General features: G+C 41.6%; 1 protein-coding gene and 1 non-coding gene across 3 annotated transcripts in view; both read left to right on the top strand.

The window, feature by feature from the left end:
- LOC126412102 (major facilitator superfamily domain-containing protein 6-like) overlaps positions 1–8,674 on the top strand; it is a 329,018-nt gene extending 320,344 nt beyond the window's left edge. For both annotated transcript variants that reach the window (XM_050081535.1, XM_050081541.1), the window contains exon 10: positions 7,428–8,674. In XM_050081535.1, coding sequence (XP_049937492.1) covers positions 7,428–8,092 — 665 coding nt within the window. In that variant the 3' untranslated portion in view covers positions 8,093–8,674. The remainder of the gene's footprint in view (positions 1–7,427) is intronic.
- Trnat-ugu (transfer RNA threonine (anticodon UGU)) lies at positions 71–145 on the top strand. The gene has a single exon. It is a non-coding gene; the product is annotated as a tRNA-Thr (tRNA).
- Positions 8,675–21,145: the final 12,471 nt, after the last annotated feature.

The following is a 21,145-nucleotide window of genomic DNA, read 5'->3' as shown; positions in this document are numbered from 1 at the left end:
TTAAGTTGGGAATGTGGGTCTCACGGGGAGCGTGCAAGGGATAAGTCGCTGCAGTCGCACTATCCTCTGTGCCCTCGGTGGCTCAGATGGACAGAGCGTCTGCCATGTAAGCAGGAGATCCCGGGTTCGAGTCCCGGTCGAGGCACACATTTTCAAAAGCCCCGTTGATGTATATCAACGCCTGTCAACAGCTTATGGTCTTGATTCTTATTATCATTTCGCCGTAATATTGAGTCTTCTCAGCACATTACAAATTGTCTGAGATGCCCCAATGACTTACTTGGAGTGAAAGGAAGCAGAGCACTGTGTTTGAATGGATGGAGTTCATCTGAACCTTTATCTACATATAACTATTTATAGAGAGTGCATCTGCAGCCGAAATTATTCCGGAAAACGTGATGTGGACAGGTCTTAACAGTCTTAAGTTTCACATGGGCGTTGCAGGCGGAAGTATCCTCTCCAGGCGCATGTCGCAAAAGTCCTATCCACTAATCTTGAAACAAGTCCGTGAATTGGGGTCTGTCAGTTAACTAACTGCGAGGAAACCGCATGACATTTGATCTTTGAATGCGAGGCGTTGGAGATTAAAAACGACCTATTCGGATCAACCAGACCTGAGGAAATCGTCTAGCAAAGCATTGGTAAAAGATCTTTCACTGTTCAAGGGGATTGGCTGACTTTACTAAAGACACAGGGAACGATAACGCACATTAAACTCTGTGCAGCAGCAGACTTGACCAAGTTGTTCTTGCTTCCCTGATAAAATCGAATCAAATCATCTGAGATGGGAATTGGGAAGCCCATTCTGGTGAGGAACTCAGAATGGGGCAGAAGGGGCGTTGGCGCCCATACTTCAGTCGTGGTGTCCAATCCTGAGCGGCGCGGACTCTGGCGTCTGGAAGCAGTGCTGGAGCTGCCTCCACTCTATGGTGGCGAGTGTTTAATTTGGCAGGTGTGTCTACGCCAAACACCACGCTAGGCCCGAACCGATTTGTCAGGCCTCGTGGAAATTGTGGAAGCGCGGGTTTCACTTAGTTTCATTCTGTTAATTCAACTTCTCTTTAACACGTGAGTGATTTTTCGTTGCCTATCAGATGCAATTTCATATCATGCAGGCTGAACTCACATTACTGAAGAGCAATGTGAGCAAAGCAATTTTTTTGTCCCGTCACGTCGCGTAGTTTTTGGCCGAACTCATTCCAAGTGAAATTTTTCGTTTTGGCTTGCTTATTTTTCCTGCGGCCCAACTACTAATGTACCATGTCCATTTCTTGTGTTCTTTGAAGATCTTAATATTCAGATGTTCTTTTGAGATGTAAATAACTTGTAGAATATTTACTGCTATTATGCTAATTAGAAGAAATTTTAAATAATCTAATGTGTCCTGGACTTACATTTTAAGTAATGAGAATCATGAAACAGGCTCCTTAATCAAATTGTCTCTTTCGCAAAACAATTGACACACTCGTAGGTCCGTTGACCATACCCGTCGTGACTGTAATAAAGAGCAAGGAAATTTGAAAGACGCGACAACACTTTTATTGCCATGGTGCAATGTGTGCCATTACGCTTTGTCAAAATCGCAATGCAGTACTTTAAAAAGATCCATTTTGAATAAAAACGCACTGTCGCACTATGCAGTTACCTTCCGTAGCCGAGTGACCAGCGCCTCTCACTCTCATGTGAACGGCCCAGGTTGAATTGCCGAAACTTATGTATTTTTCCTTAGTGGGAGGACTATGACGGATTGCAGTCAGCCTCCAGATGACAACTGAGAAACTGCTAGAATGAGTAGTGATTCAAACGTCTGAAGAGAAGCGAACGGCAGGAAAAGCGGTGTGCTGGCCACATGGCTCCCCATATTGCATCTCCGTGACGCCGCATGAAGAGGATGATACGACAGTCAGTCGACGTCGCGTAGTCGTCAGGACATGATCGCAGCGCACACTCCTGCGCAGAGCGACCTCATTCTACGAACAGTCGCCACGAACTTGTTGTCAAGCTATTCTGGAATCTGTTATCGACCTTTAGTCAATCAAAGGTCAGGAAAGGCAACGTTTAAACACTTGTAAAGGCATGCTTTGGACAGCCAAAAGGAGACGAGGAAACTGTCACTCACATTATCACCCACGCACTCGGCTCGTGATCACAACGTGACAGGTGTTACTCAGTTGGATATAAGCCACATTGCACCACGTCTCATTTTCCACGAGGATCAGTTAGCTACAAATATTGCGAAAGGTGGCTGCAAAATGTTTCAGCAATATACAAAGCTGAATAGTATATCACGTAGTTGTGAACATCCCTTACAACTAATATATCCCAAACAAATGGCAAAACATGAATTGAATTGAAAGTGTCAAGATGTTTCAATAATAGCAGTGCCGATAGCTCGGACTCCGAATTAAAGAACTGAGGCTATTTTCTTCATCTCTTACAAAACAATCACTGGGAAGTGGTAAGCGTTACGAAGTGTAACTCTGTTTCCAGAGATAGAGGTAGCCACAAACACCCCCTCCGCCCAATCTCCTACGTACGGAACTGAAACTCGGTAATTATTTTTTCAATCAGAAAACACTCTGCAAAACAAAGTTGTGCTGATACTGTAACTGCAATAGTCTTAGTGTCTTTGATCTTCTCTATACTCCTGCAGATAACTGACCTGAATATGTATGCCTCCAAAAATTAAGATTCAGCTGATAGAACAGCAATTTTTTACTGATGCAGAACTTCTATACGCCATGGACGATACCTTTGTGAAATAACTAGAAACAGATTGTAGGAAAATTTTTTTTTAAAAAGTTGCACTTAATAAACGAGGAATAATTTCAGATCACTAAGATTTTATTTCAGAAAGTAAAACAACTATGAATTTTTGTAAATCCTCCTTGATATGATCCTTCGGCTTAGGCAAGTTGAAGGTCCTACTTACCAAGGAAATAACTGCCTAGCTATTTGTATTTATTATTGTTGTTCAGGTCCAACCGACGCAAAAATAGTTTTTATTTCTTGTCACTCAAACAGATTTTGCTACTCCTTTGGGATTGCTAGTGGATACACTACACTGAAATTAATATTAATAGTTAGAGCTTCTGCATTATTCGTCTTTCTCCATTTACACGTTTAAAAAAATTGCTTTCGGTTACGTTTTCGTCATATAGGAAGTTCTGCAAAACATATTGCCAAGATTAGATTCCCTGAAGCAAGTTTAACTTGCTTTCAGTTCTGTATTGTGGTTATTGTAGAACAAAATACTGACACAGGTAACAAAATGAAGAAGAGAATGGTGTAGTATAGCTACAGTGCCATTATTAATGACGGACTAAGTGTTCCCATTGATGATGAATCATATGACTCTTACGACAAGTTGTGTTGCATGTGTTCTACGTAGTTCCACCGAAATACCAGTTCCTATGTAGGAGGCAGTGCATTGTGGAACTACAGGACTTGGAGCTTCATAGGAAATGGAGATACCTGAACCTTGTGGCTAGTATTAACATATTAGGAAAGAAACGAACCCCAAAACAAGGCTCAGTTATAGTGCGTGTGCGAATAATCTCGATATGTATACAGAGTTTGCACAACTGATTATACTGACTTTGCATTAAAGGGATTTCGTGTAATTGTGAGTCGTCAAAATAAATGTGCAAACTACCAGTGCGAAAGTTTACAGCTCTTATCACTTTTATTCCTGATAACAAACCCATTCCGCAATTTTCTTTGAATTTAGGCAGTGTCACAATAGCAGCTAGAAATTTCTTGATACAAGTGGCGTGTTTGAGAGACGGGGGTGACGGACGACGGGGCCGCCATTTTGGTTCACAGACGTTTATGCTCCAAATTATATTAATTTTCTGTCTTGCGAAGCATAGGAACATAGCTTCTCTTCTTCAGCGTCAAGATGGTGCGTGTTTGCTTTTCGTGCCAGCGTGCGGACAGCTTCTCCGGAACGTGCCTCTGTTGTCGACTTCCCGCTCCTGCAGCCCGTAATAGAGCACTTGTAGCCAACTACCCATTCGTCAACCTAGCTGTAGTTAGTACATCCTCCGTCTCGTACTGCAGACCCGTAGCCAAGCTCAATGTCGTAAATTAAGAAGAGACACTCGTGCCTCTCATAAGAATCTTTCACAAGAGTCGTAAAGTCGCTATGCCGATGCTAAAATTAGCAATTCAGTAAGTAAGCAATAAGTGTGCAATACGACAGGAAATCTAACGTAAATAATGTATTGTTCCGGCAAGCACTTAAAAATGCATATTTCTAGAATTGAAAGATGTTCGTTATGTATAGATAAAATTTTTGCATAATTTTTTTCCTATAACTAAACATAATTTTTGCTTAGGGCATTTTAACAGTATCCCTCCTTAAATCCAAAACGTACGTTAAACATCAAAACACCACACTTCCTCAAGAATAAGTTTGGTTTAAAATGAGTTACGTTCGAAAAATCTGTTTTTTGACCGTTATCCAAAATTTTCGGCTCATTGACCTATGAAATTACAGCAGTTACAGCAATTTAAAAAAAAACTTTATATGCGAAAAAAGATATACTTACTTCCATGAAAACTCCATAGAAAAGTACATGAAATAACTGCTGGCAATATAATGTTAAGGCGGAATTTTAATTATGAAAGAAATAACGAAATACACTGCTGGTCATTAAAATTGCTACACCACAAAGATGACGTGCTACAGATGAAAAATTTAACCGACAGGAAGAAGATGCTGCGATATGCAAATGATTAGCTTTTCGGAGCATTCACACAAGGTTGGTGCCAGTGGTGACTCCTACAACGTGCTGACATGAGGAAAGTTTCCAACCGATTTCTCATACACAAATAGCAATTGACCGGCGTTTCCTGGTGAAACATTGTTGTGATGCCTCATGGAAGGAGGAGAAATGCGTACCGTCACGTTTCCGACTTTGATAAAGATTGAATTGTAACCTATCGCAATTGCGGTTTATTGTATCGCGCGACATTGCTGCTTGCATTGGTCGAGATCCAATGACTGTTAGCAGAATATGGAATCGGTGGGTTCAGGAGGGTAATACGGAATGCCGTGCTGCGTCCCAACGGCCTCGTATTACTAGCAGTCGAGATGAAAGGCATCTTATCCGCATGGCTGTAACGGATTGTGCAGCCACGTCTCGATCCCTGAGTCAACTGATGGGGACATTTGCAAGACAACAATCATCTGCACGAGCAGTTCGATGACGTTTGCAGCAGCATGAACTATCAGCTCGGAGACCATGGCTGCGGTTACCCTTCCTGCGATGGTGTACTCAACAACGAACCTGGGTGCACGAATGGCAACACGTCATTTTTTTTTTTTTTTTTGGATGAATGTAGGTTCTGTTTACAGCATCTTGATGGTCACATCCATGTTTGGTGACATCGCGGCGAACGCACATTGGAAGCGTTTATTCATCAATGCCATACTGGCGTATCACCGGGCGTGATGGTATGGGTTGCCATTGGCTACACGTCTGTCACCTCTTGTTTGCATTGACGGCACTTTGAACAGTGGATGTCACATTTCAGATGTGTTATGACCCGTGGCTTTACCCTTCATTCGATCCCTGCGAAACCCTACATTTCAGCAGGATAATGCACGACCGCATGTTGCAGGTCCTGTACGGGCCTTTCTGGATACAGAAAATGTTCAACTGCTGCCCTGGCCAGCACATTCTCCAGATCTCTCACCAATGGAAAACGTCTGGTCAATGGTGGCCAAGCAACTGGCTTGTCACAATACGCCAGTCATTACTTTTGACGAACTGTGGTATCGTGTTGAAGCAGCATGGGCAGCTGTACCTGTACATGCCATCCAAGCTCTCTTTGACTCAATGCCCAGGCATATCAAGGCCGTTATTATGGCCAGAGGTGATTGTTATGGGTACTGATTTCTCAGGATCTATGCACTCAAATTGTGTGAAAATGTAATCACATCTCATTTCTAGTATAATATATCTGTCCAATGAATACCCGTTTATCATCTGCATTTCTTCTTGGTGTAGCAATTTTAATGGCCAGTAGTGTATTATCTCTTGAGTAGTTTGTTGCTTGTACTCGCAAATGGAACGAATACCTATCACGTTTTACCTGTTCAAATCTCGGTCGTAAAGGCAATCACCAGAACGTAGCATACGAAGCTTCTGTCAACTTTTTCATCTCTTCGGGTGAGCAGGTTCGTTAGTGTCACACTTATTAACTTGGGGCAGATACCGTTTATTCCTTTCACTCACTTCGTGGAAGACAGAAACGACAGATTACCAATTGTGTAGTTCATAAAAAGAAATATCTGAAGATACTGAACATTATAAGTAATTCTGTATCAACTCATTAAAGTTACCTCTATTATCATCGCCAACAATCAGATATAATGTTAGCAGTAATGTTTATACGATCACTCTCTCAACGAAGTTGTACAAGAAAATATCTTGAAGGTAAAAAAAAAAGGAAATGTACAATTCGATGTTTTTGGGGTATTAATTCCGGAGACTGTTTAGCACCTTTCCACACTAAAATATTCTGCACAAGCTCCTTTGTTTCCACGACACTACTGAAAACTGCTTCTGTATTTGAACTTTTGCCTATTGTGGTTAAGCCTTGCTCTCGCCTGCAATTACTATCAACCAAATTACCTCCATAGCTTTGATACCTCAGGGCGAGTCCTGTCAGCCGATCTCTTATATTCGTAAAGGTGTGCCACAAATTTCTTATCGTCCTAGTTCGATCGAGTATCTCTTAGTTACTCCAGTTACACATCTAATCAACATCATTATTCTGTAGCACCGTATTTAGAAATTTTCTATAAATTTACTTTCATCGATTTACATAATTATGTGGACACACTTCTGTTTTGAAGACACGTGATGCTCAGAATTTACCGAAATGACCTGAAATTGTACAGAGTGGCCAGAAACAGTCTGAAAAACTTGTAAGGATGTTGCAGGTTTGCTTGGGCTGATAAATTAATACTAAGAAAAAAAATTAGATACGTTGCGCCGGTTCAATGAGGCCGTTGCGCGCACAAACTCAAGCGGCCCTTTCGGTTTCCTAAACCGGATCAAGAGGGCGGTACAAAAACTCGATGGAACCCGAGTCAAAGGCTGAGTAGTCTCGTGTTCTATCATCTACGCTTTGAGAACAAATTGCACTAGTTGTATCTAGCAGGGTGCTTGAATTTGCGCGCGCAACGGTTTGACTGGCTAAATTCATAGTAATTACTACGGAAACGGTGCAACGTATCGAATTTTATTCTTAACAGTCATTTGTCGGCAAGACGTACCCTGGAACGCCTTTGCAAGCTTTTGAGACTATTTCTGACCACCCAGCATATTTTTGAGCCAACAAAATCACACATACAAATGTTGATTTTTTGTTTTTTTTTGTTTTGTATTATGACTCTCGGTTTGTTTCCGCAGGCAAGGGAGCTGGCAGTCTGGTAGGCGGCTACCTGATGAAGGGGATCGGGGCGCGACCCACTTACCAGGTGTTCGCCGCGATGTGCGCCGTCGTGGGCACCTTCTACTTCTTCTTCAACAAGTTCTACCTGCGTCGCCGACCGCAGGTCGAGGGTAATGACATCATCAAGGACAAGATAAAATTCATGGACGGTGGAGAAAAAGGATTTGGGAAATCCAAAAAGAACAAGAACAAGGAAGCGGGCGCTTTTGCCATCGAGACTTCGCCTATCAACAAGGACACGTCCAAAAGTTACTCCGCCAATGAGGTGGTGAACGCGAGCATAGCTGCTGCCAACTTCGATACGACGGCGCCTGCTGCCGCCGGCTGGAACGTCAACCACGCTTACGAAGATACGGAGGGGCAGAGCGCCACCGAGCAGTGTAGTGACGTAAAGGAGAAGCCCAATGAAGTTGACGAGAACAGAAGTGAAGATCGAGCTGACGAGCAGCCGCCGGAAGAGTCGGGAAGTCCGAAGAAGGTTAAGGATGAAGAGAGCAGCGGATCACCCGCTAGCACCAAAGACGGTCACACCACCGAGGAAGAGGCGAAGACTGCAGCAGAAGCAGCAGCAGCAGCAGCAGCAGAAGCTACGCCCCCGAGCGCGGAAGGCGACGCGAAATAGTGTTGAAGGACGCGACCCAACTGGAGCCAGAATAGCCGCTACCGTTGCCCTTAGCTGTCTGTGTCGGTGCGAGCAGGGGAATGACACTTTCGAGAGACCGCGCTCGTTCAAGTGGAGGAGGACTTGTACGGAGAACTGGAGGTCACTGTTTTTAAGAAATGTGACTGCTAGGCCATGTGGCGTGCATTCTGACCAGTAAACTCTGACACAGCAACGTTTCGTTGTTCAGTATTCCTGTGACATATTGTAACATAACTTGTTGTATATAAACTTTTAGTTAGGTAAAAATGTTTGACAATAAAGTTATTTTAAATTACACTAAAATGAACACTATGAAAGGAACAAAATGACATCAATAAATGATCTCTGTAGACTAAGATAGCGATTCTTGCCGTTAAAGCAGAGCTCAAAATTGTTCATTCCTGTTTGTATTAATTCTTCCACTTCATTCCTCTAAAGAGGCTGAATGTAGAACATTAACAGAAAAGGAACTATATACATTAGTTCCCTTTCTCAACTTGATAGTGCGTGTCTAAGACCTGTAAAAAAAATATAAAATACAAATTCAGTTAAAGACGTGAACTCTCTCTCCTATTCTTTTCTCACTTTTATCCTCAAAAGCACATTATCAATCAAACTAACTCGGCAGCAGAATGCCACATGTCATTGCTCTGTCCACTACGCATAAAGCAGCGAGGAAGACTACATCCTGTCGAAGTGACTAGGCGGTGACATTCCACGCCCGAGTAGTTGCTGACTCACTTCAAGCCAACAGAACAAGAATGACCAGCAGTTCCATATCTTCTTGCTGTGGGAATAGTGTCAGGTATGAAACAGAACTGAGGTTGAGCCAGGTTAAGTTACATTTCACACACAACACACATAAGGATTTGTCTGGTGATCGTGTTTAAATGATGTCACAGACCTCTAATATATCTAGGATCATACAATAAATCAATAACTGTGTGAAAGTCGACAAATGGGTACTTTCTTTCCTTAAATAATTGCAGTTAAAGCACTTTAAAATCATCAGTTCTTTCAGGGAGCTTGCTTTAAGGCCCTTGCCGTCAGGTCGCATAGGTGTGACAACGATGATAGAACCAGGAACCTCATCGAATTCTTAAAATATGTAACTGTATCCCATACATCTAAATCAGGTAACTATGAAAAAAACCACGAGGTAAATGAAAATACTACCTTTCTTTTATTTTGATAATAAAAGTAGCTGTAGTAGATTTGTCTGTGTTGTTCATTGTGCATAAATAAAAACTGTCGATTTCCTTAGGGGTGTGGTCGAAGCTAAAAGCTACGTTGTAACTACGGCGCTTTTGGAAGTGGATTTAAAAACACAAGATTAATTACTTTCATCGCTTGCATTTTTTATATCGACATGTTAATTAGCACCAGATTTTACACTGTTTTAGCAAATAATGTTGGAAACGTAGCTTATTGTGCGTTCATTGCACTATATGGATCATGTTAAATCGTCATATTTTCAAGATGATCTTCAAGTAAACTGGACAACCTCATTTCTGGCAGTAAGCCTCTAACTGCAGTTAATACACTATAGTGGTGAGTATCCGACATGACTGCACACAGTACTTCAAATGGTTCGATATGTTGGAGGAAACGATTACGGAGACTTGTTCCGTTTTAATACATTTCGGAAGAATCTGAGTGTAAGTTCAACACACGCTGCAATAGTTGAACGGAAAACTAATTAAAAAAGGTGTGTGATTGTGTAAGTTGTGCAAGACCTGGAAACCATCTACGTAGCTATTTACATTGAGTTGTACCATTAGATAATCTGTAGTTAGCGACCTCCGTCACTGAGAAATACATTGACAAGTAGTCCTCTCTGTGAAGGAGCTACTTTGATAGCATCAGAACCAGCAGAGGTCTACTGTGGTGGTGAAATAAGAGCGAATGCTAATAAAAGTTTGTGAGAAACGGTACGGTCATACATTTACTGACAAAAAAAAAACCTTTTAGGCTGAATGCGGGAAAAGTATTTTAGTTTGTCAGTTTGACATGTGAATGAAGATGGTGGCGAAAGGAATCTTGTAACCAGCCATTATCATATTAGCAACAGAATATCCAAATTAACAGGCTGATATAGAGGTGACAAAGATCCACTGGGGAATTTGCATGAGGACAGTCTGTACTGTTCTGGTGTTGGGTGAATTTTGAGCGATCAAAATTCAGCTTACGACATGTAGAATTTATAGACGACCAATATATGGACATGACCAAAATTGGTTAATTTTTGTTACTTCTTAATTTAGACAAATAAAGGTATCGTACGTCAACCACTGATCTCCATAGACTGAATGTCGCTATTTTTGAAAACCGTAAAGCATGGTATAGTAAAACGTGCCGACTAATTAACCGATCTGAAGAGTACAAACATAAATGTAAAGGAGACCTTTGGTTTTCCTGGTCAGAACAGCATATCCCATCCTTAAATTCAATAAATAACCAATTCAAAATTCCATCTCAATGTCTCCTGCACCGAGCGCAATAACGTGAATGCACAATTAGCGAATATTAAGCAAGTTTCAGACCAAACAGATAGTACCCAAAACTAATTTCAATTCTAAAACTAATTCTCAGACACTAAAAAAATTATTACAAAAAAAGTTTGTAAGTTCATTTTAAAAAAAAGCTTATTAGTGAGTGGGCCCTAAGTCACTTCCAGATTCTGAAAGACTACAAACTTCAGAACAGATGCAATTGTTCGTGAAACCGTTAATGGTACAAAATCTAAGATCAAAAGAGAAGTTTCGGAACGTTTTGAAATTAAAATAAGAATGAGACAAGGAGGCGGACTCGCATTAATTTTCAATTGTCGAGGAGATAGTAGTCCAAGAGTGGTGATAACTAAATTCGGAGGATCGCATTGACGGACGTATCAAATCAGGAAGAACCAGTATTTAAGTTGCACTTGTTAGCTTTTGTGAACAACAAAATCGAATGTTTGCCAGTCAAATATCTGAGCAAAACCATCCAAGGAAGTACTCTGGTTATGAAACTCGATGTCACAAAACTGAAAAAACTTTCAAGTTTACTAACGATGTCTACAATAAAAAAAATGCCTCAATGTAAACAAAACGGAGGCACAAAGTCATCAGACCGGTGTCTGTCTGAGCTTGAAGTACTGTTCTCACATTATAGGGAGAGAGAGAGACATTTAAGAAATCGAAAAGAAATCAGGTGCATTTGAGGTCCAAATTGGACTGAATAAGGAACACACAAAGAACAAAGATAAAAATATACCAATATCTGTCAGGATACGAAAAAAAGAAAGCTATGATTCTACAAGAACATGAAAAGAATGGAAATAACCAGATTAACTAACTAAAATTGAAACCATGCAATGGATTAACAGAGTAAGACCTGAAGCAAGCACGAATAACACCGTGTAGGAGTCAGAAAACTGACGACTTGTCAGTTGGCATGACATAAAGCCAAAAAGACCGAGACAGTTTGATCGACAAGCAGAAGAAGCCATTTCTGTGAGAATGAAAGTGTGGGCAAAAAGGAATGCTATAAAAAACTCAGAAAATGCCCCTTGTGATCCACTGATGATCGAATAAGACCAAAATGTGAATAATAATAATAATTAATAAATAACGAAATTAAAGTAAAGGAATTCAAGTTAAAACGCTCTCTTTAAATGGGAATAATCGATGATGATGATGATGATGATGATGATGATGATGATGATGATGATGATGATGATGATGATATAATAATAAAAATAGCATAGTCAAGGGAAAACACACTAAACAAGAAGATTACATATTGGATAACCACAGCGACTGCATAGAAGCGATGGGAAAAACGGATGCCGATAAATATCTAGGATACAGACAAAAAATAGGAATAGATAATACAAATATTAAAGAAGAACTAAAAGAAAAATATAGACAAAGACTAACAAAAATACTGAAAACAGAATTGACAGCAAGAAACAAGACAAAAGCTATAAATACTTATGCCATACCAATATTGACCTACTCATTTGGAGTAGTGAAATGGAGTAACACAGACCTAGAAGCACTCAATACACTTACACGATCACAATGCCACAAATATAGAATACATCACATACATTCAGCAACAGAAAGATTCACATTAAGCAGAAAGGAAGGAGGAAGGGGATTTATCGACATAAAAAACCTACATTATGGACAGGTAGACAATTTAAGAAAATTCTTTCTAGAACGAGCAGAAACTAGCAAAATACACAAGGCAATCACTCATAAATACATCGGCTACACCACTGCAACTTCATAACCACTTCTACAACCCTTTAGATCACATAACATCAACAGATACGAAGAAAGTAAATTGGAAAAAGAAAACACTTCATGGCAAGCACCCGTATCATCTAACACAGCCACACATCGATCAAGACGCATCCAACACGTGGCTAAGAAAAGGCAATATATACAGTGAGACAGAAGGATTCATGATTGCAATACAGGATCAAACAATAAACACCAGGTATTACAGCAAGCATATTATTAAAGATCCCAATACCACAACGGATAAATGCAGACTTTGTAAACAACAAATAGAAACAGTAGATCACATCACAAGCGGATGCACAATACTAGCAAATACAGAATACCCCAGAAGACATGACAATGTCGCAAAAATAATACATCAACAGCTTGCCTTACAACATAAACTTTTAAAACAACACGTTCCTACATACAAGTATACACCACAAAATGTACTGGAGAATGATGAATACAAATTATACTGGAACAGAACCATTATAAGAGATAAAACAACGCCACATAACAAACCTGACATCATACTCACCAATAAAAAGAAGAAATTAACACAACTAATCGAAATATCCATACCCAATACAACAAATATACAAAAGAAAACAGGAGAAAAAATTGAAAAATACATCCAACTGGCTGAGGAAGTCAAGGACATGTGGCATCAGGATAAAGTTGACATCATACCAATTATACTATCAACTACAGGAGTCATACCACACAATATCCACCAATACATCAATGCAATACAGCTACATCCAAACATATATATACAACTACAGAAATCCGTAATTATTGATACATGTTCAATTACCCGAAAGTTCCTAAATGCAATATAACACATACCGTACAGTTAAAAGGAAGTGACGCTTGATCAAGGTCCGCGTCACTCCATTTTTAACCGGACTTAACGTCTGAGAAAGTGAAGGAAGTAATAACAATAATAATAATAATAATAATAATAATAATAATAAATAAAGAAATTAATATAAAAGAATTCTAGTTCAAACGCTCTCTTTAAATGGGAATAATCGATGATGATGATGATGATGATGATAATGATAATGATAATGATAATGATAATGATAATGATAATGATAATGATAATGATAATGATAATGATAATGATAATGATAATGATAATGATAATGATAATGATAATGATAATGATAATGATAATGATAATGATAATGATAATGATAATGATAATGATAATGATAATGATAATGATAATGATAATGATAATGATAATGATAATGATAATGATAATGATAATGATAATGATAATGATAATGATAATGATAATGATAATGATAATAATAATGATAATGATAATGATAATAATAATAATAATAATAATAATAATAATAATAATAATAATAATGAAAAGGGAGTGGCAGTACTTGCCGGACAAGCGCTGTATGACTGCTTAACCACAGTCTGTTCTTCGAATGTATTAGTAGATAAGCCGATATTGGAGGAAACAGTCAACCGTGACTGTGAATCTTGTGATACAGATTGTACAGTATACGAGGCAGAGTCAAATGAAAACCTTACTTTTAAAAAATTTTTGTTGAACAAAAGTGGAACAGAAGTTTGTCGCTTTTCCATATAGTCTCCGTCATTCAACACACTTCCTCCAGAGCTTAGAAAGTGCATGAATTCCTCTGAAAAAAAAGGAGAAAAAATTTTGGTCGTGTGCGCAGCCACTCCTGCACCGCCTGCTGCATCTCTTCATCGGAACGAAATTTTTCCTTCCATTACCTCTTTGAGTGATCCAAACGTTGGGTTACCATTCGGTGCGAGATCTGGCGGGTGTGACAGTTGTGGAGTGAGCTGCCGTGGCACCCACCTTGCAGACATTTTCAAAACTTTAGCACTTCCTGAATGATGTGATGTTCTGAACCACGATTGATGTTCATGTTGGTGGCTATGCCATCCACCGTGACATAGCGATTTTCCATCATAACGGCTTCAACTGCTGCGGTAACCATCCTGAGGACCTGCAACTACCCCTCTGCAAGGAAACATCGTAGGTGCTAGCCATTCCTAAGGCTGGTAAGGACAACAGGCTGTGCAGAATTATCGCCCCATAAGCCTGCTGCCTGCAGTCTCCAAGATGTTAGAGAGGCTGTACACCAAGCGACTGCGAAGGGTGAAGGCGTGCTCCCTGACGACCAGTTCGGCATCTGAGCGTTAACTGCTTCGCCTGGTGGTGCAGGCGACGGGAGCACTGGAGTGACGCGAGTACCTTGGCTCGGTACTCGTTGACGTCTCCAGAACATTCGACAGCGTGTTGCACGACGGCCACCTTCCACGTTTTCACGGGCGACGAGGAGTCCACAGCACGTCCCATCAGAGTGGGAGTACCACAGGGGTGCGTCCTCGGCTCCCTCCTGTACTGCCTTTCCACAGCTGACGTCTCAAAGACACCAAGGGTCCAACTGGCACTCTGCGCTTTTCACGAGAAGAATGAACGCGCAACTGATGAGATACCGCCTGCAGCTGGCCTGCAATGAGGTAGGAGCATGGACCACCAAATGGCGGCTAAATTCAGGGTGTCCAAATGTCAGGCCGTGATTTTCACCAGGAAGAAGATTCCGCTAGAGCTGCACCTTCTAAGGATAATGGGAGGCCCCATACTCTAGTCCAACAACGGCACAGAGCGAGGTGGCGCAATGGTTACACACTGGACTCGCATTCGGGAGGACGACGGTTCAATCCCGCGTCCGGCCATCCTGGTTTAGGTTTTCCGTGATTTCCCTAAATCGCTCCAGGCAAATGCCGGGATGGTTCCTCTGAAAGGGCACGGCCGACTTCCTTCCCCATCCTTCCCTAATCCGATAAGACCGATGACCACGCTGTCTGGTCTCCGTCCCCAAACAACCAACCAACCAACCAACCAACCAACCAACATCGGCAGATTCCTCGGTGTCGCAATGGATCGACGCCTTACGTGGAAGTCACACATCAGGAGACGAGGGGTACAGCGCTATGGAGAATGCGCATGCTTTACCCCCCTGCTGAATCCCACGACGACGCTGCCCTCACACTGCGGCATCACCAGTCCACTGCTCGAGTACGCCGCCGTAGCGTGGGGAAAGGCCACAGACGATACAAAATAAAGCGCTGAGGCTGCACCGGCCGCGCGACTCCAGCACTGTAGAGCTGCACTGAGCTGTCAGAATTCCGATGTTAAGAGATAGAGTCCGGCCATCTGGAGGAAATTTTACGCGTCTGCGAGTAATTCGGGAAACAGTATTGCAATGGCTCTGGGAAACCAGGTGCACTGGCGAACGACCACGAGGTGGCCCGACCCGCTGCGTGAGGAGCTGTGAGCGGCCCACGTAACAACAGGAAAACAAAACCATAAAGAAGCGCAACGAGAAGACATACCGCAAAAGAAACTACAAGAAATATCATCCACAGGAAGTAGTAGGAAAAGCAGTAAAGGTGCTGTAAGCTACAGCACACCGATATCAGAACCACCGAGAAAAGCACGAGCGCGAACGGCTGCAGTAGACTCTGGTGTCACAATGTGGTGTGCCTGACCTGGGAACTGAACGTCTGTCACTGAAGTCGTGCCATTTCCGAACTCTGCTCCACTCATGCACTTGCTGAAGTGATAGATATGCATCACCATACTGGACCTTCATTCGCTGATGGATTTCAATAGGTTTCGTACCTTCACTACTCGTAAAACGTATGATAGAACGCCGTTCTTCCTTGGTGCACGTCGCAAGTGTGGCAGCCATTTTGTACTGGTATTTTGGTTACATTTCGCTTGTCTGCAGCGTGGTGCCGCCCGTAGTATGTTGTACCGCCGACTTGCAGAAATGTCGATTTTTAATTACCTTTTTAAGGTTAACATCTGAGTTCCCTCGTAGGTAACAAGTGAAGGAAAGTCTGTCATCGACGATCAGACAACTCCGGAGAGGAAGAAGAAAATGCAAGATTTACGCCTATACGATACGAAGGTGGAAGAAAGGTACTTCAAATTGGCAGCACTGGAGAAGCTGGTCATGAACTATTAGGAAATTTTCATGCTAATAAACACCATCATAGAGCGTAAAAACAAAGTACTTCTCTTTGTAACTGAATATAAATTCTGCTATACATTTTGCCCGTATATATACTGTTTTTATTTGCCTTGAAATGTGTGATGTAAAACGATCCCTGCCATATGGGCGAACGGTGGTATTTAGTTCCTAGCAGTTGACAAGAAAAAACCTATACATACTAACACAGTGACGGCATACATAAATTATATATTACTACAAGTATTAATTTTTTCCTTCATATTATGCACTGAAGAGCCAAAGAAACCGGTACATCTGTCTAAGATCGTTTAAGCCCCCGCGAGCACGCTGAAGTGAAGTGCCTCAACACGACGTAGTATGGACTCGACTAATGTCTGAAGTGGTGCTGGAGGGAACTGACACCATGAATCGTGCATGGATGACCATGAATTCGTAAGAGTACGAGGGGGTGGAGATCTCTCCTGAACAGCACGTTGCAAGGCATCCGAAATATGCTCAATTACATTCATGTCTGGAGAGTCTGCTGGCCAGCGGAAGTGTTTAAACTCAGAGGAGTGTTCCTGGAGCCACTCTGTAGCAATTCTGGACGTATGAGGTGTCGCATTGTCCTGCTGAAACTGCCCAAGTCCGTCTGAATGCACAATTCATATGAATGGATGCAGGTGATCAGACAGGATGCTTACGTACGTGTCACTTGTTAGAGTCGTATCTAGATGTATCAGGAGTCCCATATAACTCAAACTGCACACACCCCACACCATTACAGAGCCTCCGCCAGCTTGGTCAATCCCTTGCTCACACGCAGGGTCCATGGATTCATGAAGTCGTCTTCATACCCGTACACATTCACCCCCTTGAGACGATTTTAAATGAGACTCATCCGTATGCTTCGTTGCTGATGCTATCTTCACCAGATCACTCTCTACGGAATATTCAGAGGCACTGTCAGTGCTGTTTCCCGGACCACTCACTATAACCACGACATCCTCCTTGGGGGAAACCTTGCATACAGAATCTACAACCTCTGTTACTTGACCCAGATCTGCATTAGGCTTGAAAAAGTTTGTGACCTGGTACTCTGGACCTAGATTTTCCTGCACTAGTTGGCCAACATCTCTACCATGGGAGCTACCTAACAATAGAACTTTCTTTCTCTTTACAAATTTACCTACCTTTTTCAAGTCCTTGAAAGCTTGTTGTACCCCCTATTACCTGTTACCACTTCCCACCTCCGTTCACCCTTCTCCCTCTTTAACCTGTCCAGATCCTCCCTTGCCTTGTCTAAGTCAGCTTGAAGAGCTGCAATTTTCCCTTCCTGTTCCAGTATTTTCCTATCTCTACTGCAGATCCTATTATACCATTTATGTCCCCATTTCCCACGCCACTACAATCGCCCCAATGAAGGAAGCTACAGCACCCATCACTCCATACCCCGGAACTAACGATCCTACGGCATGTCACACACTTCTCACTCATGGTAAAAACAGAAACCGTATAAACTGATTTAAGTATTGACTAAAACGTAAACAAAGGACCCTAGAAACTATTCAGGCAGATATAAATAAATTGAAAGAGCACCGAATAAAAAAACTGGTGACTACATATGAGTTTAAGTCACTGTTTACTTATGATACGCGCGCGTGAAATTAAGCCTAAAATCCGTGCTACAGGTGCGAGATGGAAAATAAACTTCTTACCCCGTTTAATCTTCTTTAACACTTCACTAACACTTCCACTAATGTAACAACACTTAGATTATATTTATAACAACTGTAAACGTTTAAAAACATCTTAATAACAACGCTTTTTATAATTATTTATTGCAGCAAATACTCGAAGAGTCCGCGTCGGCGCAGTGTTGCCAACAATATCACAGGCACTGAAGCGCAGGAAACTGCTTCTATTTCACCACGAACACAGAAAAAGAAAGAGTAGTACCTCACAGAAATCTACTGTGACGTAGACAATTTTTGCGTTTACACAGCCGTCTAACTGGTGTAGCCGGCCACGATGGCCGAGCGGTTATAGGCGCTTCAGTCCGGAACCGCGCTGCTGCTACTGTCGCAGGTTCGAATCCTGCCTCGGGCATGGATGTGTGTGATGTCCTTAGGTTAGTTAAGTTTAAGTAGTTCTACGTTCTAGGGGACTGATGACCTCAGACGCTAGGTCCCATAGTGCTTAGAGCCATTTGAACCATAACTGGTGCACTTCAGTGAGACGGGCTAAACAACGTCATTCTCAGTACAATAAGCTACTGGTAAAGAAGATGAAGCAGGCTTCATCCATACGATCCAAACGGTGGATACTTTTCGCAAGGATAACTGTTGCACCATAAGAACATACGTCCTGCTACAGCTGCACGTACTAGGGATACCGTATACGCGAAATTTAACGCGTTTAACATCCACCATTCATCCGCGACTTTGTGCCGTGACAATTTTGTCCCGAATTTTTAAAGGCACATTTGCATGCCGAGCTTTTCTTAGCAGAAAACGTAATTATAAGTAATGAAATCAGTAATTTGAGCCATATATATAGTCCATGGCTGTATAAATATTGTATGCAGCCGTTGGAAACATTTGAAGATTTTTGACCGTTATATTATTAGCGAAAGAGGAAGAGTCACCTTTTGTTTTCCAGATCGGACGTATGTTGCACACCGCCATAAATACTACATTATTTTATTTAGATATTCTTGAGTTGGAACCAAACGGCACTCGTAATCAGATAATGTTAGTGTACTATTAATTGTGTTTTTATTGATTTTTTTATTTTGTGTCTTTAGTCATTGTAAGATTGTTGGGTGACTTGGTATGGCAAAAGGTTCCGTACTTTTAAGCGAAAAGTCATCCAGCTCGACCCACCTTTGTCTCCTGATACTGTTTGATAACGAAGGCCGATTTTAGAGAAATCACAGAGAGAAGGAACACGGTTAAAAATACATGAACGACCTTTAACGAAAATGCCATGCTCAAGCGCCGAGTGTTTGTATAATTTTTTTTAAAATTTATTAATATAATTCCAGAATGAGATTTTCACTCTGCAGCGGAGTGTGCGCTGATATGAAACTTCCTGGCAGATTAAAACTGTGTGCCCGACCGAGACTCGAAGTAGAGCACTTGCCCGCAAAAGGCAAAGGTCCCGAGTTCGAGTCTCGATCGGGCACACAGTTTTAATCTGCCAGGAAGTTTCATTAATATAATTGATTGTATGGTATCTGTCCAGTTACGAATGACCCCAAAAAATATATAATTAAAACATTTCTAGTAATATTTGCCTTTTAGGATATTTACAGATGGCGGCGATGCTTCTTCGCAGTCTACTACCTTTCAAATAACTATAAGCACCATTCCTTGTGTGTTGACGCTCGAAGACCAGGACGTCAAATTACGCGGCCGTGTTGAAAAGTACTGTCTCCAGATTTTTTATGTGAAGGCCGTTAAAGACTTTTAAATAAAACAAACTTTACCAACACTCTACATCTTTATTTTTCATGTCTACATATTGTTTCCCAGCATGGTCACCCTGGCGATGAACATATGTCTCCCAGCGAGAGATCAGTTTGTTGATACCACCATTGTAGAATGTTTGAATTTACTATCTAAGTTAAGTGCTCGAAGGTGTTCCTTAAGTTGCGGAAACAGATGAAAATCGAATGGGGTTAAGTCGGAACTGTATGGAGGAAGATAGTTAGCAGTGAACCCAAGACATCGGACTGATGCACATGTCGCAGCGCTGGTGTGTGGTCTGGCATTCTCATGCTGAAGGAAATTGTGCTCCATGTGTGGACGAACTCTTCGAATTCTAAACTCGATTACGGCACGCTGCTTCTCACGCACCGGCATAGCTACGATAGACATTGCCATGTTACATGCTCCTGTTTGGCTCTGAGCACTATGGGACTTAACATCTGAGGTCATCAGTCCCCTAGAACATAGAACTACTTAAACCTAACTAACCTAAGTACATCACACACATCCATGCTCGAGGCAGGATTCGAACCTACGACCGTAGTGGTATCGCGGATCCAGACCAAAGTGCCTAGAACCGCTCTGCCACACAGGCCGGCGCTCCAGTTTGAAGTCCTCTAGCGGCAGAAGGCTGAAAACTTGTCGAAATGAACGATTAAGATTTATAATGTTCATAACGTTTGTTTTATTCAAAAATCCGTAAGAGTTTTCACATAAAAAATTCGGGCGCTTAGCTTTTCAGCACGCTCTTGTAAATTCTTCATTATGCGCGTAAAACCACAATACGCAGTCAGTTGTTATGTTGTAGTGACGTATATGAATGAGGAAGACAAGTCATGAATAGATGAAGTGAATCAGCACTAAAACGCGCGTAATCTGTTATCTCTATGGATCTGTTGGTAACGTTCACAGGTATACCTACATACTAAGAACATAACAGGGAAATGGTTAGGTATGGTACATTCCTCGATGAACGTACCGAGCGTGAAGTTTACGGAAAACAGTCGTATCTTAGCGTGCCAGAGCCGCGCGGGATTAACCAAGCGGTCTAAGGCGCTGCAGTCATGGACTGTGCGGCTGGTCCAGGCGGGGTGCGTGTTTGTCCTTAGGATAATTTAGGTGAAGTAGTTTGTAAGCTTAGGGACTGATGACATTAGCAGTTAAGTCCTATAAGATTTCACACACAGTTGAACATTTCTTAGCGTGCCAGAGTGATTCACTTGAAAGGAAACTCATGCTCCTCCT

The sequence above is a fragment of the Schistocerca serialis genome, chromosome 1, assembly GCF_023864345.2.
Source record: "Schistocerca serialis cubense isolate TAMUIC-IGC-003099 chromosome 1, iqSchSeri2.2, whole genome shotgun sequence".
NCBI classification, from domain to species: domain Eukaryota; kingdom Metazoa; phylum Arthropoda; class Insecta; order Orthoptera; family Acrididae; genus Schistocerca; species Schistocerca serialis.
Note: the sequence above shows the minus strand (reverse complement) of the source record. Positions and strands in the feature narration are given on the sequence as shown.